Below are 27,078 nucleotides of genomic sequence, written 5' to 3'. Positions count from 1 at the left end.
CACCGTGTGGGTCTGAACATTGTCATGATGACGAGTGACCGTTCAGGACAACATCCCAGGTCTTTACATGCGAAGTTCGTTTCATACGGCACCCCTCATGAACGTGGAGTAGTACTGGGCGTTAATCGCGAAGCCTTGCTCCAAGAAGTGCACGTGAATTCCACCCAGCATGTCGCAGAAGACAGTTCCAATGGGCTTCCTGGCAGACGGGTGCATCTTGGTTTACTTTTGCGTAGGTGAAACCTTATGTCCCCATTACATTCAAATCATATTTGTCTCTGTGGTGAAATGATACATCGAGGTTTCATGACATCTGATGATTCGTAGAAGAAAAAAAAAAGTCCCCGTTGCATTGAAGGCAGTTCAGCAGCTGCCCAGGGAATGCCATGCCCGTTCCATTCTGGTAACAAGTGAGGTGTCGGGGAACCCACATTGCATGGACTTTGCGCAGCAGTAAGTGCCCGTGAATCATTGTATCCGCACTGCCAACACTAATATTACGCTGGCTTGCACAATGCCCGCTGTGTTCACTGGCGTGACTGGAAGTCTGACGAACGTGTCCTTGTCGTTCATTGGTTACCATATCTCGTCCTTCACCAAGCTGTCTGCACCATTCGTATGCTCCTCCTCTTGACACGTTTTCTTCTCCATACTGTGTCTAAATCAGGGCAAAATCCCAGCTGGTTTTACGCAGGACTCGGAACCGTTATTTTTTTGGGTTCGATTCAAGTTTCGGTTTAAGGTTATCGGTTCGGTTCGGTTTCGGGTTCAACGCAGCTAAAATACCGGTTTGGACCGATATTTATCGGTTCGAACCGGTTTGCGTCTGCTGTACTAATCATCAGAGGTCGGAGTAAATCGCTAGTGTCACTAAGTTTCTTTTGGTAGTGACTTGTACTGGAGTCCCGTTGTCGTATCTATGAGAAAAAATTCGAAAAACACATAGCCCGGTAAAATTTTAAGCAACTCGGATTAGTCCGAAAAACTCCTCTTCCCAGATGTTTTTTTTTTTTTTTCTCATAACCGTGTTATTCTTCTTGGCCTCCTTTTGTGTCCTGGGTTTCTTCCGACCTTCGATAACGTCCCCGCCGGAACATGATAACGGTCTCCGCGACCTAGCGTTTTCTTCGGCGGTCATACCGACCACTTTGAGGATTCACAGCCCGGGTGCGTGCGCCGTCAAGTTTTCTCCAACTTTCGGATATTAACTGAGCTGTAAATCATACATTGCGAAAAACTTCGTTCTTCGAAAAACCAATACACTCCGAAAAATATCCTTCGATAAAGCCTAGAAATAAAACCCGGAACCCTACTTGTAACTTAACTGGGTACTTTCGCCGTTGTAAGTTTCAGAGGGACTTGTTTCTTTTTCAGGGAACTTGATCAAAGTAACTTAAACTAAGCTACAAGTTACTTTTAATTATTTTTCACTCACGTACACTGATTTTCTTGCTTTCTATCCGGTTCTTTCAAGGGAATTTAGGCCATAAAACGTGATATTCAATCAGTGACTGTATTCTACTCAGGAAGTAAAGCCGCTGCCATTGAAATGAAGCTGAACCCTTGCGCACCCAAAGAGACTAACATGCAAAGCGGTCGAATTATTGGGCATAAACGAAAACGATCTAAGCGTGTTGCTCCCCTCCGCAGGCAGCTGAACGTTGAACTCAACTGCCCACATGCCCAGCAGCTGTGTAGTGCTATTTTGTGTCCGAAGTAACTTGGAAGTAACTCGTTCTTTTTTCTAAGGAATTGCGGGTTACATTTCAGGCTGAAGAACTTGGGTATTACCTTAGTTAAGTTTTTCATACGGTAACTTAACTCGTAACGAGTTCCTTTGGACGGGTAACTTCTCTATCTATGCTAATTAGTGTGTCACACGTAAGAGGTAATATCAGGTTCCAGCGACGTCTTGCTCCTCGCTCCTACATCTTACTCCCTCGACAGAGAACCATGCAGTTCACAGAATATCATCCTTTACTGTACTGAAAAAGTGCTGGGAAATGACGCACGGTGTACCATTGAACTTCATTGCAAAAGACTATCGCCAATTTCTCAAGTAAAAAAGAAAGCGGTCATGTGGTAGATAGGAGCATATCCGAGTCCCATGCGCAGGCCAGCACGCTCTCCGCTGAAGAGAGGGCTGGATGCCGCTCCTGTGTTCCCTTCCTCCATGCTCAGGGCCACACGCCAGCCTCTTTCCCTTCCTCTCTAGAGGTCTGCGTTGCTTGTGGATGTCACTGTGATCTATTAAAATGTACGCCGCCTCCACACTGCGGTGCTGAATGAAAGGAAGCCACAGAGGCAATAATACAAAATGTAACTGCCTTTTAGCACATCTTTTATTACACCTCGAGTTATAAAAATGTACAGGGATGTCGTGAACCTTTTGGAGGTGAAGCTGTAGGCGGTGCATCGACTAACCAGTTCCTAGTTTATTTATTTGTCTGTTCTATCAATTCGGCAAGATTCCGAACGATGCAGGGAGCTTATGCGCGGCAGCCGAGTGAGAAGATATAGGCGTTTTTACCGTCTCGCGAATCGGTTACCGCATGATATTTTTTCGGTTCAGTTCCGGTTAGTTGAAGGAGGGAAAAAAATGTTTACGGCTCGGTTCGGGTTCCGTTCGGCAAAAAATAACGTTTTTTTTTCAGGTTTCGGTTACGGTTCAGTTACGGTTCCGACCCCTGGTTTTACCTGAATATAGTCCAATTGCCGGGAGTAGACATCTTTACTACAGTCGACCCCCGTTTATCCGGACTTCATTTATCCGGATCCCGTGGTATCCGGACAAAAGGCCCGGGAACGGATTTCCCTCCATGTATTTTGTTCTCGTTTATCCGGACTTCAGCTTCCGGACTCGGACAAGAATTCCAGGGAACGAAAGTCGAAAATTCTTGTAATCCAGCTTCAGTTATCCGGACTACCGTGAGTAAGAGGAGACGCTGACCCCGCTTCGTCACCCCTTTTCGCTGTTTTGGGGTTATTCCCGTCACACGTCAGGGACCTACATTCCTCCGTAAGGGAGACAACCGTGCACGATGAGCCCCTTTTCTATTTGTGTGCGTTGGGTCACGTTGACCAGTCGAGTCATTTGGAAATATCTCGAGCAACTGTCCGGTTCTAGAGGGGAGAACTCCAACCCGAGGGCCTGCTGCTTACGGCCCGTCGTCCGATGAAGACATTCACCTGGCTGAGCTCCGATCCCTGATGCAGAGGCTCACTGCGACTGCCGTAGATGACGCTGCGGTTTCTGACTACGTTTACGTTGATAAGGATGATGAAGCGTGTGCAGCTATGACTGATGACGGTGTGATTGCTGCTGTTGCCTCTGATGATGTGCAGCAAAACGGTGCCGATGATGCCAGTGAGAAGCAAGGCTCCGACATTGACACTTTGCGACCGCACTGACATTCTTCGAGCAGCACAACACCGTGGCTCAACTCTATGCACTTAGCAAAAGTTTGCAGGAATCGAGTGCCTACACTACTATGTAACAACTGTCATTGTCGAGATTTCTGTGTTTTAATTAAACCTTGCCCTGTAGGACGTTTCTATTCGGTCGTTTCATTTATCCGGATGCTTCGGTATCCGGACGATTTCGCCGGGAACGGCACGGTCCGGATAAACGGGGGTCGACTGTAGTTTCAACCGCACCGGCTTTCAACAAACATAACAAAATACAGTTAACGTTTCGGGTCCCATTCGGGACCCATCATCAGAATGACGCTGTCCTGGTCGTCACCGGGTATTTACGTAGAAGAGGAGCGTAGCATTCTGGGAGGGGGCCTGGTTGTCGATTGATAGCTTCTTTTGTTTTCTTTATGTGCCATGACTCCAGCTGTCTCCTCACCCCCCATTTGTTCTTTTTCGCCAGAATGCATGGGTTGTCCAGGTCTAACACGTGTCCTGTTTTGCGCGCGTGTTCACACAGTTCTGTTGGGTTTGTTGCTGATTTCTCGATATCTTTCTTGTGTTCCTTCATTCTTGTTCGTGTCTTCCTTCCTGTTTCTCCGATGTACACGGCAGGGCAATCTTGACAAGATACCTTGTATACAACGCCTCGTTCTTCTTCCGGTGGTGTTCTGTCCTTGGGGTGGCTTAGTACGTTCCTCAGTGTTGTCGTGGGCTTAAATGCAGTTTTAATGTTCACCTGGGAGAGCACCCGTCTAATTGGTTCTGACACACCCTTCAGGTAGGGGATGGTAACGTACATGGGTCTTTCTTGACTACTTTCCGCCTGTTCCGGGCGTGTATTCATCATTCGGTGGTATGTATCACAGATAAATTGCTCGGGGTATGCCCTTCTTCGTAGATCCGCTTTGGCCTTTGTTATTTCTTCACGGAGACGCTGCCCTGGCCGCTGCTCGTCGATACCTTAACCTAGCGACCAAAGTGATCAGATTCCAGTGCCATCTTCGCTTCAATCAAGTGTGTCTGAACCAGCATGTGGTCCCTCCTGCTCTCCGTTGCAGACATCTGGTGGACACAGCATACGGACGACGCCTGGCCAAATCTTACGAAAGGAATTGCCTGAGGGCCCGCACACAAGAAAACAAAGAAATCATCTTCAAGACGAGGAAACAACTTCACGCCGCTGAAAGGAACATTCAACGGTTTTTGGATATCGACGACTTCAGCAGGATCATCATCGCACGTAAGGAAGCGGAGCTACTTGAACACAAACGGCGATCAGCAGCACACCAGCACAAGCTTAGTGTGCTTTGCCCGAAATATTCCGGGCTGGACGACAGTACAACTGTGATCAACCTCTCTTCGAAACGACTGGACGACGACCACACCTCCGTGCTAACTAAAGGTATGAACTACGCCATCATTCCCCGAAGCATACCTGTTAGCGAGATTGTGTCGGAAGTAGAAGACACACTGCGGCAAGTCAAAGATAAAACAGCAGCCATAGCGGCGAGGAACAAAGTAATCGGAATACTACAGAACGCAAACCTTCCGCCTAAAAACATCACAAAAGCTGAACAGAATGCTCTAAAAGACCTTCGCAACGACGATACAATTGTTATTTTGCCCGCCGATAAAGGCAAAGCGACTGTGATACTGAATCGTGACGATTACGACAGCAAGATGGAGTCCATCCTTCAAGACCGCTCCCATTTCAGCGAACTATCGGGTGACCCAACAGCTGCATCTGAGAGAAAGATTGTTGCCGCGCTCAGGAAACTCAGAACTAAGAAACTAATTACGGACAGTCTGTACTGGAAACTTTTCACCTCCGACGGAGCGACACCGAAGATATATGGCCTACCGAAAGTTCACAAGAACAATTGTCCTCTGCGCCCCATTGTGTCCTTCATAGGTGCACCGTCCTATAACGTGTCTAAATTCCTGGCTGAACTGTTGGCACCTTTAATGTATAAGAACGACCGGTCGGTGAAGAACTCTGCAGAATTTTGTGAGCTCATCCGTGACATCCGCATAGACGATGCCGACGTCATGATGTCTTTTGATGTCATCTCCCTGTTTACAAACGTGCCCATTGACGTAGCTCTGTCCGTAGTTCGAACGAAGATGAGAGCTGACGTTGACTTAGAAGACCGCACTGATCTTTCAGTTGAAGACATTTTAGAACTTTTAAAGTTGTGCATCGGACAAACCTTCTTCCAATTCAAGAACAGGTTCTTTAAACAAACCGACGGATGCCCCATGGCAGCCCAATTTCAACGACCATTGCCAACTTAGTCATGGAGTTTGTTGAAGACAAGGCCTTAGAGGACGCAGGACAATTCATCACCTTCTACAGACGTTATGTTGACGACACATTTGTGATTATTAAGAAGAATTTCACCAACACATTCTTTGACAAGCTGAACAGCATTCATCCTAACATCCAGTTCACGTGCGAGGAGGAGAAAGAGAAAAAGATCGCCTTCTTGGATGTCCTCGTGCAAAGAGACCCGTGCGGAAACTTGAAGACCTCGGTTTACAGAAAACCGTGCGACACAGGTCAGGTCCTGCATTATGGTTCGGGGCACCCTCTTGAACACAAGCGATCGATTGTTCGTTCCCTGCTTTCACGTGCCATGAAGATCCCTTCAGATCATCAGACAAGACATGAAGAAATAACAAAGGCCAAAGCGGATCTACGAAGAAGGGCATACCCCGAGCAATTTATCTGTGATACATACCACCGAATGATGAATACACGCCCGGAACAGGCGGAAAGTAGTCAAGAAAGGCCCATGTACGTTACCATCCCCTACCTGAAGGGTGTGTCAGAACCAATTAGACGGGTGCTCTCCCAGGTGAACATTAAAACTGCATTTAAGCCCACGACAACACTGAGGAACGTACTAAGCCACCCCAAGGACAGAACACCACCGGAAGAAGAACGAGGCGTTGTATACAAGGTATCTTGTCAAGATTGCCCTGCCGTGTACATCGGAGAAACAGGAAGGAAGACACGAACAAGAATGAAGGAACACAAGAAAGATATCGAGAAATCAGCAACAAACCCAACAGAACTGTGTGAACACGCGCGCAAAACAGGACACGTGTTAGACCTGGACAACCCATGCATTCTGGCGAAAAAGAACAAATGGGGGGTGAGGAGACAGCTGGAGTCATGGCACATAAAGAAAACAAAAGAAGCTATCAATCGACAACCAGGCCCCCTCCCAGAATGCTACGCTCCTCTTCTACGTAAATACCCGGTGACGACCAGGACAGCGTCATTCTGATGATGGGTCCCGAATGGGACCCGAAACGTTAACTGTATTTTGTTATGTTTGTTGAAAGCCGGTGCGGTTGAAACTAGTAAAGATCCCTGGTTTTACGTACGCATTCGCAAGGAACCTGATTATGCATCGCTGTTCCGCAGCTGCAAACACACTGCTCGCCGGCATCCTGCAAAAGTCTTGGTTAACCATGAAGGACCCTTGTACAGTCTGAAATGCCCTCAAAGAAATCTAATCAGCTGCATCTCTGGGAATAACACCGCACATCACTGAATATGTACCTTTTACATGGCTACATTGGTGCGTAAGATAACATTCCCTCAGGAAGGCACAGTTCAACTGTTACAAAAGATACTGAATGTATAGAAGCTACTGTTAAACCTGACCTTTTTGTGCGGCTACCTTACATTTTTTTGCGCCTTTTTCTATTTCTTTTCTTTTCTCACTAGAATGTTCCGTGGGGATGACAGAAGACGCGAACAATATCGCGATTTGTGATAGCGTGGCTGTGCAAGTCGATACAGACCGATACGACATCATTGGTATAGTTGCAAAAAAATCCCGATCCCGTCTTTGGATTCCAAGTACCCACATTTCGAAATCCAGAAGTCCCGGGATTGTAAAAACGGCTCGGGATTCCGAACCCTCGTTGCTACAGAGGGTATTCGCTTTTGCCACTTAATCCCACTAACATTAGAAACAGTTGCTTCGCGGCGCTAACGCGGAGTCATAAAAATCTAACCTACTCGTTTTAAAACGCCTTGAGGAACGCGGCGAAGCGGAAGAGGAATAACTCCAAAAATTGATATGCTTTTGAAATTACATTCCGAGAACAGTGTCATAACTTACCGGAGCCGCAAACAGTAAACTCTTCCTCAGCGTAGAACTTATGTTCGGCATCTGTTTCTCCACTTCCGCAGAGAAAACGCGAATGTCCTGCTCTGCTACATAAAAGTTGACAATCGTCATCATGGTCATGAAATCCATGACATGGTGGTTGCTCTCCAGGACTTCACAGAGCGTCTGAACGAAGTACGTTCCTTCACGTTCGTTTCTGTACGAGACAACACCTGCAAAGTAGCAGATGACGTATCGAACGTCAAGTGTTTTAGTGGGGGAGCAATATTTTTATGATCAGTGTGGTGTGAAAGGAGCAAGTAAACAACACTGGTGTGTGTGAGTTGAAGTTATTGTGTTCGTCATCAAACAGCTCGGGCGATCGTCCTCGCCTCAACGGGATTGGTGTTCCTTGCAAGGCGTTCATTTACTGGGGCCTAAATAGCATAACCGGTACTTGATGAAATGCATTTCACTTTATGAAATCAACAGCAACAACAACTTGACATGAATGGTGAGTCCCTTCACAACAGGTATCGGAGTCTGATAGCGTCCAGAAAGGTCAAAAGAGATTTGAGCGCATAGCGTTGCTGGGCTGGATTCGGCCAGGGACCAAGCAATTTTGATAGGAATAAGGGGCGAGAGTCCAGCTGACTAAGATATTTATGAAAGCTTGTACGCTAATAAACAGTAGTTTCAGTATTTTTTTTTATCTTTTCATAGCATTCATTAAAAATAACGCTGGAGACGAAACCATGAATTCTGTTAAAGGCAAAAATTTGAAGCTCAATATAATCCTATGTAGATACGTATATTGTATTACATTTTGTTCCTGTGGCTTTTTGTATTTCGGGAGCGTAGTGGGAGTTATGTCTCACATATGTGGCAGGGAAATAAAGGGTAGAGCTAAGAGGTTCTGCTCAGGTATTTTTACGTTTGTATTATGTAGTCGGTGCCCTGAGAGGCGTTCTACGAAACCTGCAGCTTCATTGCGGCGTGCCAAAACACACGACCACTGTCCGTATTCCTAGCACAATAACATTAGTCTTAAAGGGACTATGAAATTTCCCGAACCCCCATACTTTTTTTCGATGGAAACTGTTCTTCCCGCAGAGAAACTAATATGCCACAAATTTTTCCGGACGAAATCGCTCCACTCTGCGAGGAGCGCGCGCTGGAAATGTCTCTTCCACGTTCCTCCTCTCCCGCGCATATTTCCCTGCCGATGGTGTAACTGTACGGACCGCACTTCGGTTCCCCGTTACGTCACCGGTGTTGCACAATGCAAGCAATGCCGCGAGCTCGCGCTGTGGCTGCCGCCACTGCCGAAATCTGCCGATCGCGCGAAAGCTGCTGTCATGGAGATTTCCACTCCCGATGAACGCATACGCGGGATCCTACGGCGCATGCTCCTGGCGCGATTCCTCGGCTCGGCAACACGTCACGATGACGTGTTGCTGAGCCGGCCGTGGTCGCGTCAAGTTACCCGTTGTGTCTCCGCTCGGCCGCTCGCCACGGCGTGGCGCCAGCTGTCCTCCCTTCGCCGCTCCGTTTAAATTCGCTCCCGAGAAATCCGCTCGCGCGACGAAAGTAAAATTTCGGTTCTAGAGTCAGAAAAATGTCTTCTTTCGAACGAAACGAAGAAAAAAATCGTTTCATAGTCCCTTTAAGTCTTGGTACATAAGTCTTAGTCTTCGCTCAATAACATTAGTCTTAGATTCTGAAAAATCATCTCCGTAGCTGATTGACATTCTATTATTTTTGCACGCTTCAAATAAATGCAATTGCAATACCGGGGCATGTGGCGTAGAGGACAAAGACATCAGCAAAACGGGGAAGCGTTCTTGTGAAGCTCCACAGGACAGTATCAACTGGACCATCGTATTGAACCCCTGTGTCCTTCTTAACACCCCGGCAAGCCTGGAAAGAAAGCAGAATTCCGCATTATTGAAACAGAACAGCCAACTTTCGATACTGTCAAGTTCTATAAGCCCCCATTGTTTTTCACTTTTCGAGGCATACTAAAGGGTCCCTGACTAGAAAGTCGATTGTGGATGCAGGAACTACTCCACATCAGAAAACGCATGTGTCAAAACCTTGTAGTTTCCATAAAATCTAATTTTAAACACCGGAGTTCGCTGGACCGTTATCGTCAATCGGAGGAGCCGTATGATATATTGGAAACTCGTCTGCCGACATGCATTGCGTGACACCAAACGCCCAGCCAATCACAGTTAAGGGTACCGTCTGAATGTATCACGTGATCATGCAACACATCATCAGCTATCTGCATGAAACGATATTTCTAAATAAAAACAGTGGTATTACAACATGCAAAAGAAGAAGCACGTGGCACTCGGCATAAGCCTTATGATTTGTGACTACGCTAATCCAATAAACCCTTCAATGAAAAATGGAATGATGAGTTTCACTAAACTTTGCATTGAAGTTGGTGTGAGCATTTCCGAGTTTGTCTTCCACAAGTCATTCTGAGCACTCCACTGAATCATGAGGGAATCTACAGCCCGACTTCTCCGAAGTGTCTGCCACTGTGCCCGCTAAACACAACGTGCTGGTGATAGTAAAAGGGCTCGCCATTGTCGGCCTCACATAAACGGGCAACGTAAAGCCGTGGGCGAACTTGTAAGATAATTAAGGGAAGAACAAAACTTCACCACATGACACGCTGATGACCAGCCATAGCCAAGAATGATACCGTTGTCATTTTGATTTATGGAATGTACGAGCCGTATGCCTTTCCCGGACACTTAAATGGATTTTGAAATGATTTGTTTTTCCTATTTTTCATTAGAAAGAAAACAAGAGTCTCGTACGAAGCTTTTAGCTTTGTCATGCAAGGAGCATTCTCGGGAACGAATTTAAACGGAGCAGCGAGCTGCAGCGCTACACACAGCGAGCGACTTGACGAACCCACGGCGCGCCTGCTCTTGTACCCGAGGACACAACTGTAGAATATGTACCACTCCGCCCATCTGCGTCAAGAGTAGTAAGTATTCAACCCAATTTCTACACAGAAAACTCACGGCAAGTACTGCACATTTTACTTTAAAATTACTTACATTTTTTTAATTTAAATTTCTAAATAGTGCAAAATCTAACTCAATGCAATACTTGCCGCAGATTTTCTATGTAAAACTTGGGTTGTAGAAAACATTAACTAAACAGTAAGAGAGCAGACAGAGAGAAATAATTTAGTAGAAAATCAACGACACCATCTTTAAAAAATCACTACGGTGCGGGTGACTGGGGCAGGACGCTTGCAGAGGCAGGTGGCAAGCTAGTTGCAAGGCATCAGACGAGATGGCACCACCGCCAAGTGGATATGCGTGTAAGAGAGAGAGAGAACAACAAGATATTTGCGTCAGGTAATGTTGGGGAACAAACGACAACGACATCATTTCTGGTACGTGCGCATCTATGCATGTGCACCCGCCCACGTTTTCTCATTCTCAGTAAACCTGTTGCACCCGCACTGTTCGGCCGTCTGTCATTGCAGATCCGATAGGTTATGGGCCCAGAGTCACGGAACTGACATCTGCGCTGCACAGGAAGAAAGCTGCAACAGGGTCAACCGCTGGAACTAGCTTTGTCTCTACACAGTGCTCGGATTGGTTTCGGGACAGCAAGGAGATGGGAGAAGCAAGCAAGTTTTCGGTCGCGAAGCTGACGGACGGTAATTACCAGGCGTGGAAATTCAGGATGAAGATGCTGCTAATAAGGGAGGAAACTTGGACTTTCGTAGAAGATGAAGCCCCGGAGGGACCAACAGTTGCCTGGATTGCCGGCGACCGGAAGGCGCAGAGCACCATTTGCTTAAGCATTGACGACAGTCAAATAATACACGTCTGCAAATGCTCGTCGTCCAAGATGATGTGGGAGGAGCTTCGCAAGGTACATGAGACGGCTAACCTGAGCAATAAGTTGTATCTTTTGAGGAGGTTGTACCAATCGAAGATGGACAGGGACGAGGACATGCAGGGCTACATACGGCGTGTTCTGGAATTGGTGGAGCGCTTGCGCGGCATTGGAGGAGAGACTACCGACTTCCAGGTTGCTGCTCTTCTGCTTAGTGGGCTTCCTGACAGTTACGAAGCTCTGGTGACCGCTCCTGATGCTCGTTCGGACGGAGATCTCACGCTAGATTACATCAAAGGGAAGCTGGTCGTTGAATATAACAGGAAGCAAGGGTCTGCTGCCACTACGGGCGACTCAGAATCAGCGCTGAGATCCAAGGCCCAGAACAGCGCGAAGAGTTTAGCCACGGCAGCCGCGATGGAATGCTTCTGGTGCAAAAAGGTCGGCCACTTCAAACGAGATTGTCCGGACTGGAAAGCACAACGGAAAGGCTCTCGCAGAACACGTACTAAGCAGCGGGCGCGGACAGCCGTATCAAGCAGGTCATCCTCTCCCCATATGGCCTTTGCTACCAGTTGTTCTCCTGGAGACTGGTACATTGACTCCGGCGCCACAAGCCATATGTGCAAGGACCGGCAATTTTTCACGAAGAGCTACGTGGAGAAGACGGAAACCATTACCGTCGCAAATGGGCAACATGTCTCTTCGGAGGGCGTTGGGAATGGCATTCTTTATTGCAAAGTTGGCGAATCAGAATTCCATAAAGTCCGAGTGGAAAATGTTCTCTACGTTCCGGACCTCGAGAGCAACCTCCTTTCAGTCAAGAGGCTCGCACAGCAGGGTAATGTAGTGACGTTCCAAGCAGACCGATGCGTCGTGACCAAGAATTGGGACGTGATCGCGACTGGTGAGATCCGCAACGACCTTTACACGCTTTTGACGGCAGGCACGGGTGCTGCGCACATATCGCAAGTTACCAGTCACCATGACTGCATTCACGTGTGGCACCATTGCCTAGGGCACCGCCATTCAGCAGCTCTAGAAAGGTTGCACAGGGAAGGCTTAGCGGACGGCATCGTTGTGAAGCAGTGCAACGAGCTACTTAAATGCCCCAGTTGTTTGACGGGCAAGATGAAACGTGCTTCCTTCCCTTCACATGCGTCTTCAAGGGCGGAACATCTTTTGGCCTTGGTGCACACGGACGTCTGTGGTCCAATGCCAGTACTAATACCAAGCAAGAACAGGTACTTCATTACCTTCACAGACGACTTTTCAAGGTACACGGTCCTTTACCTACTGAAGTCCAAGGATGAGGTTCCTGCGAGGGTGGAAGAATATTTGGCTTTGGTTTCGAACAAGTTCGGCAGGCATCCGAAGACACTGCGTTCTGATAATGGGACAGAATATACTGGTGGGAAAATTCGAGAAATCCTTCGAAAAACTGGCATCGTACTCCAGACGACGGTCCCATACAGCCCAGAACAAAATGGTGTGTCAGCAAGAAAGAATCGCACCCTTTGCGAGAGCGCTCGGAGCATGCTGTTCGGTGCCAGCATGCTGTTCGGTGCCAGCCTGCCAAAGACTTACTGGGGTGAGGCTATTGTTACTGCCTGCTACTTGCACAATCGGCTTCCGAGTAAAGCGGTTAACAAGACTCCCTACGAGCTGTGGAACAGCAAGAAGCCGAACCTGGCACATCTGAGGATGTTTGGCAGTAGGGCTTATATGCACGTCTCAAAGGAACACCGCGACAAATGGGACGCTCGTGCCATTGAAGAGACCTTGGTAGGATACAGCGAGACACAGAAAGGATACCGTATACTAGTTGGAGGTACCAACAAGGTGAAGGTGTCACGCAGCGTTGTTATTGACGAGGCTCCAGTCATGGAGAAGTTCTGTCGTGAGTCCCAGGCGGTACCACCTACGCTAGCACGACGAGGAGGCTGTTCATCGGACTTTATTGCGGAAGGTAACCCCTCTAATGCTGCAAATGATCCATCCGATGAAGTAGTAGTGGAAGTGCTGTCGCCAGCGCCTGCTCCGCAACAAAGCGTAGGCGCTGACGTGCAAGAAAAGGAGGTGGGAGCTAACATGCCCAGGATGTCACGAAGGAGCAACAAAGGAGCTCCACCAGATCGGTTAGCGTACACTACCGCGCAGACTACGACAGCCCCTGATCCAGTCAGTTGGAAGGAAATGCAGAAGCTACCTCCCTCTGAAAAAGTGAAGTGGATGATAGCGGCGAGGGAACAGATGGACTCGCTACACCAGCTTAACACTTGGGATCTTGTGCAGCTACCGCAGGGAAAACATCCATTTGGCTGCAAGTGGATATCCAAAACGAAGCGAGATAAACAGGGGAACGTTGAACGCTACAAAGCGAGGTTGGTCGCACAAGGTTTTTCACAGAAGTACGGCGAAGACTACGACGCAACGTTCGCTCCTGTCGCAAAACTAACAACCTTACGTGTACTCCTAACCATCGCTGCGATAGAAAAGCTAAAGATCCGACACTTCGACGTTAAAACTGCTTTCTTGAATGGTGATATCGAAGAGAATATATATATGAAGCAGCCTGAGGGATTTGTTCAGGAAGGGGAAGAGCATCTCGTTTGCAATTTGAAAAAGTCATTATACGGGCTTAAACAGGCCGCGAGAGCCTGGAACGTGAAGGCAAACAAGGTACTACTCGAAGAAGGCTCCAGGCGTGCTGACGCCGACCCCTGCCTCTATTCCCGAACTGTAGATGGTGCAGTGATGTATATTCTCTTGTACGTGGACGACATGCTGATATGCCACCCAAATGACTCAACTATTACTGCAGTTTGGAAGGACCTTAACAAGCATTTTGAGCTCAAAGACCTTGGTAACGTCAGTCACTACCTTGGAATTGAGATCGAGAGAAGCGGGGATAATCGCTTTCTTCTTCACCAGCGGAATATGATCATCAGCCTACTGGAGAAGTACAAGCTTGGAGAAGCTAAAGGCAGTGCCATCCCTATGGACGCGGACTATCCGAAACTCACTGGGGATGACGACGTACTGCAGAGCAACGAGATCTATCGTCAAGCAGTTGGAGAGCTCTTGTACCTGAGCACGACAACGCGCCCGGACATAGCGTGTGCAATTGGGTACCTGTGCCGACATGTCAGTAAGCCCCGCCAGCGCGACTGGACCGCCGTTAAGAAGGTATTTCGGTACCTCAAGTACACGTTGAATTGCAAGCTGCAACTGTCTGGGGAGGGAGGTGCAAGATTGGTTTGGTACGCAGACGCAGACTGGGCAGGTGACGTCAAGGACCGTAAATCAACAAGCGGCTACTTCATTAGACTAGGAGGAAGCGCTGTTTCGTGGTCCAGCAGGAAGCAGACGTCCGTGGCGCTTTCATCAACAGAGGCTGAATACATCTCAGCGGCGCATGCCTCACAGGAAGTGCTGTGGCTGCGACAGTTGCTCATCGACTTCGGCCACAGCATGGATGAGCCGACGTGTTTGCTCGAAGACAACCAGGGTTGCATCAAGCTGTCGGTTAACGAAGGCATTAGCGCGAGGACGAAGCACATTGAGGTACGTCATCATCATCTGCGCGACCTAGTTTACCACAGAGTCATCGACCTCCAGTACTGTCAAACTAGCGAGATGGTCGCAGACATTTTTACGAAGCCACTGCCGCGAGCAAGACTGCAGAACCTCAGGGGCCGTTTAGGCCTCGTTGATGGCTAGTCGTCGAGAGGGGGTGTTGGGGAACAAACGACAACGACATCATTTCTGGTACGTGCGCATCTATGCATGCGCACCCGCCCACGTTTTCTCATTCTCAGCAAACCTTTTGCACCCGCACTGTTCGGCCGTCTGTCATTGCAGATCCAATAGGTAAAAATGGCAAAACTGTTCAACAAGTATAGGTATGCGAGAGAAAAGGTCTAACCGCTACTGCTCAACAGCACGGAGAAAACAGTCCACCGGTTAGGCCTAACCACGGCGTCATAACACAATGCAGCTACACCAGGCGACAACCACTGGGCACACAACACTACACATACATCACCAGGCTTGGCACGCTACGGATCACCGCTAAAGGAGACTAAACATGCGCGTACGGCAAACATGCGATAAAAGGCTTAACACGAGCGCGGTCAAACTATGCGCAAACACCGGCAAATCACTCGTTGGTCACCGCTAAACAAGTTTAAACATGCACGTACGGCAAACATGCCAGAGAAGGAGCGCGGTAAAACAACGCGGAAACATCGGCAAATCACTCACCTTTTCCCCCGCAGTGACTGCTCCATCCGACAGCTAAGCAGAAACTGAGTGGGCGCGGGAACTGCGGAGCAATCGAGCGCACGGCTGCTCTCCACGGCAGCCAGGGAGCAAGTGACTGCGGCGCCGCGTCGCGGCAGCTACGCATGCGCGCGCGCGCGTGTGGTTTCCGCTCTTTGCTTCTTCCACTGCGCACGCTCCTAGCGGCAACGGGTGGCTTCTTCGTTTCGGTTTCGCTCTTGTTTGTTTGCGCGTATTTATTTGTATAAAGGCGGCGCACACTGCACTCGCGTCATCATCAACGTGTACGCACGCAACATGTCTTCACCCGAACCTTTTCGTTTCTGTCATCATTTTCGCTGTATCTTTAGCGGCCCCTCCATGTGCGGCAAATCTACATTGGTTGCGAACGTGCTGAGGAAGCTGAACGACGTGGTGGACAAGCCTCCATCACAAATATTATACTTAGAGAAATATGCTTCGCCGACCATGCAGGACGAATTTGGGGACTCTGTAAAATTTACCAAGGAGCTACAGCGAGAGTGGGACACGTCGCGCGCTACGCTCATCGTAATCGACAATCACATGACCGACGCCGGTTCCTTGAAGGAGGTGACCGACCTCACTAGACACAGACTGCCGCCAACGCACAACTAGCCTTACAAGGTCGACCTGAAACAATAGAGTCGCGGTATGACGTCATCACATAACATTGCACCTGCGTGGCTGAAGGACGAGTACGCCGTAGACAGGAGACCTGTTATTTATTGAATCGCTATCCCAAGATTGTTTCCTTTGTTCTACTATAACGATTGCATAGGAAACAGAAAAGTATTGCAAAAAACACCATGTATGAGAGGTGATTGTAGGAATTAAGCATTTCATTCCCAAAGTCTTACTAAATGAGACTTATGAGTACAGGAAAAAATAATGGTTCAGCAAGACATGTCCGTCCCGTAGGAGTGGCAGGCAGATAACTGAATAATGACACCTTGTCAGTCCTGAATAAAGCCACACACCTGTCCCCCTTGCGGTTACTCGCTGAACTAAGCGAATGGCAAAATATTAAGGTTCATTCTAGCTCTACTCCCATTCAAGGCAGCACTGTCGTCAAGACAAGAATGTTCCTGGCAAAAAGAACTGGAAAACTACATGTAGAAGGAAAGCATGACAGAACAGGGGGTATAGGCATGTCAGCGCATGTTATTAGGCAACAAGGAGGAAAAACGCGAAGATAAACGCTTGAACAAAGCAGAACCAAGATCAAACTATTTCTAAGCACACACGCATTCTTCTTATTCGAAGAACAGTGCTTATCGTAAATCCCTCCAGGGCAATGCACACCATTTTTCTATTGCTTTTTGCACTTTTGCTATTCTATTGCTATTCTATTGCACTTTTTTCCAGTAACCGTCAAGGCACTGATAGAGATACCTGAAACACTGCGTGACGTCATCACATTCTGATTTTCATTCTTACATTAGAATTCAACAAAAAAGCACCGTGCGTATTAGCGATTTTCACTGTAAAGGCTTATCATGGTCATTAGAATCGCAACACCAGTAAACAACCACTGCTCTTTGAAATAATAATTGTGACCACTCAACATCATCACCAGGCTTATGTAATACATGACCCTTTCTACGCTCATACATTCGTTGTCTGAGTCTACACCTGCGTGCAAGAAGGCGCGACAGCCTGGGAGCAAAGTTCCATTCGCGCTCGACGGAGGACTAGACACAACCCCATTACGGGAACATGATTGCACTCCTACTGCACATTGCAGTTTGTAAAGACTGTCACAAAAACTACACTCATCTATCACATAGGAGTCTTAAAATTCTACTTTCTACGGAAACTATAATTGCCCTGTAACTTGGACCACTATTAATCAAGCGCTCCAATTGTTTCTCTCTCTCTTCCCATTTCAGCCTTGTCATGCAGTGAAGCATTCTCACATCCAAGATAATTCATTTACACTGAGGATGGTGTGTCCTGCGCTCAGATGCATCCTCAATCAGATGCATCAGATGACTTCCTCAACACACCGTGCTTCTAATTACATCTAACAAACAAAAAGCATACAGACACTCTTCTCACGAATTCAGCGGTACCATGCCACTTTCTTCTGCGTAAACTCGGTGGAAAAAGGAAACGGCAAAAAAATTTTGCGCACTTGTGCCTGCATTGCAATGACTTCAAAATCTGAAGCGTACACTAATAAACTAAGAAAAAGACACCCTTTTCTGCTATCAGATAATCCTTGCATAATGCTACATACACAGCCGCATTGCACTTGCGTAAAGAAAGCGCAGGACAAGGACACACAAATCCCTTTAAGCCAGCAGGGAAAAGACCTAAGACCTCAGGAATAATCGCAGAGTCACCGCACATCGCTACGCGGCTCACACAAGACGACACTAGTGGCATGGTAAAATTGTTACACTGCTAAACAAGCCCCAATATGCCATGATGACTTCACAAACGAGGAAAAAAGCGCACACACGCACAGACAGCAGCTCAGGAATGCGCAAGGAGACATGCTCTATAGGAATTCCTACTCCACGCTCAGATACCAGCATTTCTGCGCAAGTACCCATATATCCAGACAGCTTACTGCATCAACATATCGAGCAAAGTGAATACTGACACTTAACAACATATAACAAAAAATAAACAAATTAAATTCTTATGAACTCTCCTTCTCCAAGCGTCATTCTTCTGCTCCACCTGGATGCTGACTGTTTCCCCTCATCTACATTCTGAGTAAAAGCAGCGAAAGAAGAAAAGAGCCGCGGAAAATTACACGCATTTGTGCTCCAATAGCTGTAACTGCAAGAAACCGCAGCGCAAGCAATTAGACTGAGAAAAAGACACCCATTTCTGTCACCAGATAATTCTTGCATATGTCACAGACACAGCCGCATTGCCCTTGCGTAAAGAAAGCACAGGACAGGGATACACAAATTTCCTTAAGTGAGCAGGGAAAATGATTAATACCCTAGTCAGACAGCATTTCAAATGTCAATTGCGAGAAATGGCCTTCGGCCTCTCAAATGACCTTTGTTCGGGGGCGCATGCCAGAGAGGCGGGAAAGGAGTGCTCCTCAACTGACTGCCCTCACCGGCTCCCTTTTTCGGTTTCGTTTTCCCTGTCTGCTGTGGCAATTTGAAGTTGATCTGTGCGCCACAAATCAAGATGCAGAAGCTATATGCACTTCTCTAAATAGGATCTAAATACGTTTACACAGTTTCACTCCATTATCCGCATTTTATAGGTTTTCCTACATTCAGCTGCAAAGGTAGCGCGTTGGGCGCGAGGGTACAATGGCATAACACTGTTGTCGAGATTGCTCCTTTCTGCTCCTCAAATGTCGTTGGGGGCCTCCTTTGGCGTTGATTGTCATTTCTTAGAAAGGTCCTTTGAGCTGCCGTCTGACACTGCTGTCAGAGGTCATTTTTTGCAAATGACAATTCCCCGAAGTCCATCGAGCATGCCGTCTGACAGGGGTATAAGTTGAACGGCTCAGGAATAATGGGAGAATCACCGCTTATCGCAACGAAACTCGACGGCTAGCACAACGTGACACCAACAAGATACTATCGGCCGGTAAAATTGCAAAAACAAGTTCAGACATGCCATGATGACGTCACAAATCAAGAAAAAATGCACACGCACGCAGGCACGAACGCACACAGGACAACGCATTAAACACACTGAGCGCTCAGGAATAATCGTAGCGTTACCTCACGTCGCTACGAAGCTCAACGGCTAACACAAGACGACAACAACAAGATATTAGCGAATGGTTAAAATTGCAGCACGAAAGACACTACTGAACAAGTCGAGACATGCGACATCGAATGCGAAAACACTGGTGATCGGGGAAAAGGCCTAAGCCTGCGGCGGATCTTCATAGAGCATACACAACTTAATTTTTCTATTTCGCGTGAACTAAACGCGGTCTGTTTGGAAAACAACGTACATCTTTTCTTAGGGAGCAGAGAAATATAGGAATTTCCGTTCAGTGCTCAGATACCAGCATTTCTGCTCAAAAACCTGCAAGATTAAGATCACTGGTAGGCAGATAGGTAGGTAGGTAGGTAATAGGCAGGTAGGTAGGTAATAGGTAGGTAGGTAGGTAGGTAGGTAATAGGCAGGTAGGTAAGATCAGTAGGCAGTGATCACAAGATCACTGCCTACTCCATCAACGTATCGAGCAAAGTGAATACTGACACTCAACAACATATAACAAAAACAAACAACCCCACTTCCACTGATTGAACGCTATTCAGCTTTTACCAGGAGGCTTTCTTCTGCGTAAAAGTAGAGAAAATAAGAAAAGAGCCGTGAAAAATTACACGCACTTGCGCTCGTATAGCTATAAAATAAAAAATAAAATAACGAGGCACACGCTAATAAACTGTGACAAAGGCACCCATTTCTGCTGTCAAATAATTATTACATAATGCTAAATACTCAGGTGCGATGTCAAAGCGTGAAGAAAGCACAGAAACAGGACACATAATTTATCTTAAGCGAGCAGGGAAAGTCACTTCTTCTGGGACAGCTTAATACCATAAAGTCTGAATTTTTGCAAAGAAAACAAAGCTTGAACAGCGCTACGAACGTGGCAGACACATACTAACAAACAAACCACACTCCCATTCATTCCTACTGATAGAATTGGAGCTAAAGGCGTGAATCACACTACAAGAACAAAGCACGCTGCTTCAGGAGAGCATATCAAATGCAACGCAACAGAACCGGCGTCGATAAGTCATAAAATACCCTTCCCGAAACAAAGACTTCACCAGAAAGAGGCAATTCCATTAAAAACGCTCGGCCTATCCTACAGATAGAAATGCAAACGCGACAACCCTTATTTTTTAAACCACTATTTCGCGCAATAGTACCTAAATGTATCACTTGTGTCACATGAAAAGGCAAACACACACAGCACTTATTGTCAAGTGGGGCCCCTGGTTCAGAAAAGCGCGCACGCACACACTCATATTTTCACCCTCACAAACACAAAACCTCTTTTCACAACCACATAAATCCACATTATTCCTGGAGCCAAAATTATCCTACCCTCGTCCAAAGATGGCACACACATGTGTGCGAACGCAAAACAATAGGCCTTTCCGGATCTCCGAAATCTAATAGGATATCGTCACTCGGCCGGCGCGAACCAAAAAAAAAAAAGAAGAAAGGAATGAATGTTCGCTATACATGCAAGAGAAAATGGTGCTACGCTTTTGCACAGCAGGTATGGTACAGAAGGGACTTCACTTCTTTTTGCTTTTATTTCCTTGCACCGATATGTTTTGCAAGAATACTATAGAAAGGAACGGGTACATGTGAACATCATTCGCTACACACTGTAGCTCTCATCGTTTTTTAACCAAACCACTTAACATGTGTTCATGGGCCTTCGCTAAATAGGTGAGCCGATAATTCCACAAAATCAAATCAAATCAAATAAACATTCCAGCATCGCTGACTGCAAGCTTGGAGACCCAACAGAGGAGTGCGCTCCCATCAACACGCCTTGGGATGACCTTACACACACGAAGCCTTTTCTGGATACATTATGCTGACGCTGGAATAAAAGATTAATCGCGAGTGTACTACAGTGTCATATCTGCTTCTGTTTAAGTGATGAAACAGTGCGCCCGAACCACGCCGCACGCGAGGAGCCGCACGCGGGCCCGTTCTCGCGGTTTGGACATGCGCGTTTCCCCGTGCGAGCGCAACGCGGGCTTCGCAGTTTGGACGCTCGTTGACGTTTCCCCAAGCGGGCGCACTGTTTTATCACTTAAACAGAAGCAGAGCTGACATTGTAGTACCCTCGCGAAAAATCTGTTGTTCCAGCGCCAGCAGAATGTATTCAGAAAAGGCTTGGGTTGTGTAAGGTCAGCATAAGGCGTGTTGATGGGAGCGCACTGCTCTTCGCACGAAGGCCTATTGTTTTGCGTTCGCACACATGTGTGTGCCGTCTTTTGACGATGGTAGGATAATTATTGGCCCGAGGAATAATATGTATTTATGTGGTTGTGAAAAGAGATTTTGTGTTTGGGAGTGTGAAAATGTGAGTGTGTGCGTGCGCGCTTTTCTGTACCAGGGGCCTCACTTGACAAGTAAGTGCTGTGTGTGTTTGTCTTTTCGTGTGACACAAGTGAGACATTTATGTATTACTGCGTTAAATAGTGGTTTAAAAAATAAGGGTAGTCGCGTTTGCATTTCTGTTTGTAGGATAGGCCGAGCGTTTTTTAATGGAATTGCCTCATTCTGGTGAAGTCTTTGTTTTGGGAATGCTATTTTATGACTTCTCGAAGCCCGTCGTGTTTCGGTGCATTCATATGTTTTCCTGAAGCAGTGTGCTTTGTTCGTGTAGCGTGGTTCATGCCTTTAGCTCCAATTTTATCACTAGAAATGAATAGCGGTGCTTGTTTGTTTGTTAGTATGTGTCTGTCACGTTCGTAGCGCTGTTCAAGCTTTGTTTTATTTGCAAAAATTCAGAAATTTATGGTATTAAGCTGTTCGAGGAGAAGTAACTTCCCTTCTCGCTTAAGATAAATTATGTGTCCTTTTTCAGTGCTTTCTTCACACAGGGACAATGTACCTGAGTATTTAGCATTATGTAATAATTATTTGTGTCTTTTTATACGTGTCTTTTTCTTAGTTTATTAGCGTATGCTTCCGTTTTTGAAGTCATTGCAATGCAAGCACAAGTGCGCACAATTTTTTCGCAATCGCATCGTTCTGCGCTCCTGTTGTGTTGGGCTCATTTGTTGGGTAACTAATTCTTGTTGTTGTTAGCTTTTGATGGTTAGCGTATTTACTCTTGCTTTCCCAGTCTCTATATTATGAGTGTTTTTCTCCTCAGATGTCCAGAGCTACCCTGACCTACCCAGACGTGTCATGATGACGTCACAGCTGACGTCACAGTATGTCCAGAACCTGTTGTCATAGCTGAAGATGCTTTAAACCTGCCTCTGTGCTCCGTCGCCCTGCGATGGTCAGCGGCCGTTCTCGACCGCTTTCTTCAAGATGGCGTCGTTGATCTTCAACTAAACTCCTTCTCTCCACTCTATCTCTATCTCTGTTTTTTTTCTTTTTATGGACACAGATTGCCATCAACTCTCAGCTGGCCTGAACACGAGTTAGACGCTCCTCAATTAGTGTGATGCCTCATTGGATTATGGTGATTAATGTGGGGGGTCCCAGTTAGCCCTGATTGATTAATTAATCGTGCTTAAGGGTAGTTGTACGTTGGCGGCAGTCTGTGCCCAGTGAGGTCGGTCACCTCCTTCAAGGAACCGGCGTCGGTCATGTGATCGTCGACGACGATGAGCGTAGCGCGCGACATGTCCCACTCTCGCGGTAGCTCCTTGGTAAATTTTACAGGGTCCCCAAATTCGCCCTGCATGCTCGACGAACCATATTTCTCTACGTAGAATATTTGTGACGGAGGCTTCTCTACCACGTCGTTCAGGCTCCTCAGCACGTTCACAACGAAAGTAGATTTGCCGCACACGGAGGAGCCGTTTAAGATGCAGCGAAAAGGATGACGGAAACGAAAAGGTTCGGGGGAAGACATATTGCGTGCGTACACGTTGCACGAAGAAAAAGGAGGGACTGAGACTCGTAGAGAAATGCATCGCTTTTATTTACATGTCGTAGTCGTCCTTTAGATCGGAACTACGTTCCTAATACAGATTATCCAGTCTTAAGTTGAACTTCTTTTTCGTCAGTCTGTCCACCGCTAAGATACGGTCGAGCGTCTTCATCTTGTCCTGACGCATTTCTTGACGTGCTTGCAACCATTCCAGGCGGTGGACTTGAAAGGTTTCTTCCACGATGCCGCGAATAATTTCGCGAAGTTCTTCGCTTTTTGTCTTTTCCTGGCTGAGATAGTCGGTATGCGTGGGAATAACAACGATTTAATACCAGTAACTAGGGACGAGACAATACATGTTGGAGCCTATGTCTCCAGACGAATCAGCCAGAAGAATGATCCAGGCCGAGCTCTCGCGCATCGTCTTCAGTGTCCACAACCCAACCCACTAGCGCCACTACAATACCTCCCCCTTTAATAAGTAGAGCCATAGCGGTCTACTGAACGACGGATCCTCAAGGGGTATCGGCGTGTACTGTCGCCCGTAGGAGCCGCTTCACTTGAAGGTGCGACAGCCTGTCCATCCCTCGGTGGTTGAACACTTAAGAACGTATGACGATTTCCGTCAGTCAATGGTGGGCCCTCCACTTCGGGGAACGGTAAAGGAAATCCCGGTCCCTCGAGCACAAGATCTTGATCTGCCGTTGTCTTCGAAAATCCGCTTTCCCACGATTCCAAAGATTCCCTGAGCTTAAGATGGTCCTTATGTACTCGATGAATCTTCCCATCAGCATCTCGCCACATGGAAGATCACTCTCCCTTCTTTTTCCACAATTTTTCCGGTCTTCCAGTGACCTTTCCTCTGCGGGTCAAGCATCCACACGCATGCGTCTTTTTCGAAAGATCGGTCCCGTGCCCGTTTATCATGACAACGCCTTTGTCGCTCTCGGGCACCCGCATCCGTTGACGTAGGAATCGGAGAAAAATCAGAGGGTCTAACAAGGTCCAACACAGACCGATAGTGGCTGCTGTTGAGCCGCTCGCACGGTGGACGACCTGTAGATGCATGTGGCGTTACGCGATATTTGAACAGGAGCTCTCTGATATTTTCTCTCCCCTCCATACCGGAGCGAGATAGCGCTGTTTTAAACGTTCGTACGAAGTTTTCAGCTTGTCCGTTAGACTTCGGATGATATGGAGGCGTACGAACGTGATGAACTCCAAGTTCCGCAAGGAAGGTCGTAAACTGCTGACTGGTGAAGGGAGGTCCATTATCTGTCACCAGAACCTGTGGAAGCCCATGCTGCACGAAAATGTCTTTCATGGCATCCATTGTCTTCGTCGCTGTAGTTGCTGCCATAGGCACCACCTCTGGCCACTTACTGAATGCGTCAATTATTATGAGGTAATGTTTCCCATGCAACTCTGCGAAGTCCGCGTGTAGCCGAAACCACGGTTTCTCTGGCGGCTCCCATTGATGAAGTGGAACAGGGGACTCCTGGGCTGCGATGGCTGCACACTGATGACAACGTCTCACAGTGGCTTCGACATCTTTATCGAGGCCTGGCCACCACATGTATGAGCGGGCAAGCATTTTCATCTTTGTTTGCCCGACATGGCAATCATGAAGGGTGTTCAGAAGTTGCAGACGATACTTATCAGGAACTACCGTACGTAATCCTCGTCGCCAGTTGAGATAGCCGTGGGTGTGTAACCGTTTAATGACCGTGACATGAGATGCAGGGAATAAACATGCTGTGATCAGTACGCAGCCAAGTCCAGAATGAGAATATGAAGTACGCGCTCTCGCGCTTCTTCGTTAGCCACCAGTGACGCCACCACACTGGCGACGACGAGAAACGCAGGAGAATAAATCGCACATGGTGTTTTCTACGTATCGGTCAGAATGATGACGCGAGCGCAGTGTGCGCTGCCTTTATACAAAAAAACACGCGCAAAGAAACGAGAGCGCAACCGAAACGAAGAAGCCACCCGTTGCCGCCAGGATCACGCGCAGTGGAAGGAGCAGAGAGCCGAAACCGACACCACTCGCGGGCGGCGCAAAGGGCGCATGGAGCGCGCGCGCGCATGTGTAGCTGCCGCGGCCCGGCGCCCCTGTCTCTCGCTCGCTGGCTGCCACGGAGAGCAGACGTGCGCTCGGTTGCTCCGCAGTCCCCGCGCCCGCTCAGTTTCTGCCTGGCTGTCGGATGGAGCAGTCGCCGCGGGGGAAAAGGTGAGTGATTTGCCGATGTTTGCGCGTTGTTTTACCGCGGTCCTTTTCTCTAATGTTTGCCGTACGCGCATGTTTAGAGTTGTTTAGCGGTGACCAACGAGTCATTTGCCGATGTTTGTGCGTTGTTTGAGCGCGCTCGTGTTAAGCCTTTTCTCGCGTGTTTGCCGTAGCGCATGTTTAGACTTCTTTAGCGATGACCCGTAGCGTGCCAAGCCTGTTTATGTACTGCTTGCGACATACTTGTATGCTATCTTTAGTCCCTGTAAATGAGGTCACCAAACCAAGTTGCTGTGCTACCAGCGCCATCGCCTCACTTCCATTCCCCTGGTGGCGGCGGGGCTGCGCAGCGTCACCAGACGGGAGAGATGGCGATCCGATAACCGCGCGTCGTCTGCTAGCTCCATATGCGTCGACAGGGCAGGGCAGTAGTGATATATATAAGATCTTATAACAATGGGCCGCTCAGGTTACATGCGACACGCACACGCACGATAAGATATATCAGAAAACAATGGAAATCATGTATCGATAGTGTGAACAATGGGTTCCCAGGTTTCAATAACATGCGCCGCCAGGATAAGGTAACGGTTAACTCAGGTAAACAATGGGAACTCACGTGTCGATAGTGTTTGATGGGCACCTGGATGCACGTTTAATGACATTTAATAACACGCAATGACATGTAATAACGCGCAATGACATGTAATAACACGCAAATGACATGTAATAACACACAAATGACATTTAATAACAGGCAATAACATCTGATGACATTTAATAGTATTTTTCCGATCGGGTTGACGTCAGTCCGTCACCTAGTTTGGTTGCCGCGTCAGAGCACCAGGTAGTTTCGGTTCCCACCAAGCGCCCTCTAGTTTTCAAGCCTTGGCCGTCTGTAGTTTCGGTTTCGGTTTTAAATGAATGGACGCCAAGCTTGGTACGTGTAGTTCTGGTTTCAGTTTCGATTTCCTACGCGTTGACAGATGCCCTTTGGTTTCAAGCTATTGACCGACTGTAATTTCGGTTTCAAACCGCAGCACGCTAGTTTCGCTGTGACAACGTCAACGCAGGTTTTTGAATGGTTACCAGATGTCCCTCTAGTTTCAAGCTTTTGACCGTCTGTACTTTCGGTTTCATTTGACAAAAATAAATGCCGCGTCACAGCATGATTTTTTCCCCCATTTGATAAGTACACTCAAATAATGATGTATATCAGAGACCAGACAACACTGTATATATTCCTTTTTTATTTCAGCACATTATTTTACTACTCTTTTATTCAACTAACGAAAGATATGTTACAAATTACCAGAGTCTTGCTTGACTTCATCCTTGTACAGAAGCAATCTGCAAAAACAAAGAGAAAACGAAACATCTTGTGAATGCTCTTCTCAATCAGGACAAAGTCTAGGATGACTCAAATCTCGATCAGGTGTCACGCAACAACAACAAGCAGCATTATCAAAGAATCGGTTAACGTTTTTCCACTTTCCGATATGTCTCTGTTACTGTGTCATGCATTTGCATTGGAGTACGAC

General features: G+C 47.4%; 1 protein-coding gene across 9 annotated transcripts in view; it reads right to left on the bottom strand.

Moving 5' to 3' along the window:
- Positions 1–27,078, bottom strand: part of LOC135374478 (caspase-7-like) — a 319,855-nt gene that overhangs the window by 127,860 nt on the left and 164,917 nt on the right. For 8 of the 9 annotated variants that reach the window (XM_064607434.1, XM_064607433.1, XM_064607432.1 and 5 more), the window contains 3 exons: positions 9,338–9,464; positions 7,557–7,777; positions 6,811–6,876 (listed from right to left, as the gene is read on the bottom strand). In XM_064607434.1, coding sequence (XP_064463504.1) covers positions 6,811–6,876; positions 7,557–7,777; positions 9,338–9,464 — 414 coding nt within the window. The remainder of the gene's footprint in view (positions 1–6,810; positions 6,877–7,556; positions 7,778–9,337; positions 9,465–27,078) is intronic. The other variant, XM_064607435.1, reaches the window with a different exon arrangement.

The sequence above is a fragment of the Ornithodoros turicata genome, unplaced genomic scaffold (genome assembly GCF_037126465.1).
Source record: "Ornithodoros turicata isolate Travis unplaced genomic scaffold, ASM3712646v1 Chromosome65, whole genome shotgun sequence".
NCBI classification, from domain to species: domain Eukaryota; kingdom Metazoa; phylum Arthropoda; class Arachnida; order Ixodida; family Argasidae; genus Ornithodoros; species Ornithodoros turicata.
The sequence above is the reverse complement of the archived record's forward strand: the minus strand, read 5'-3'. Positions and strand labels throughout refer to the sequence as shown.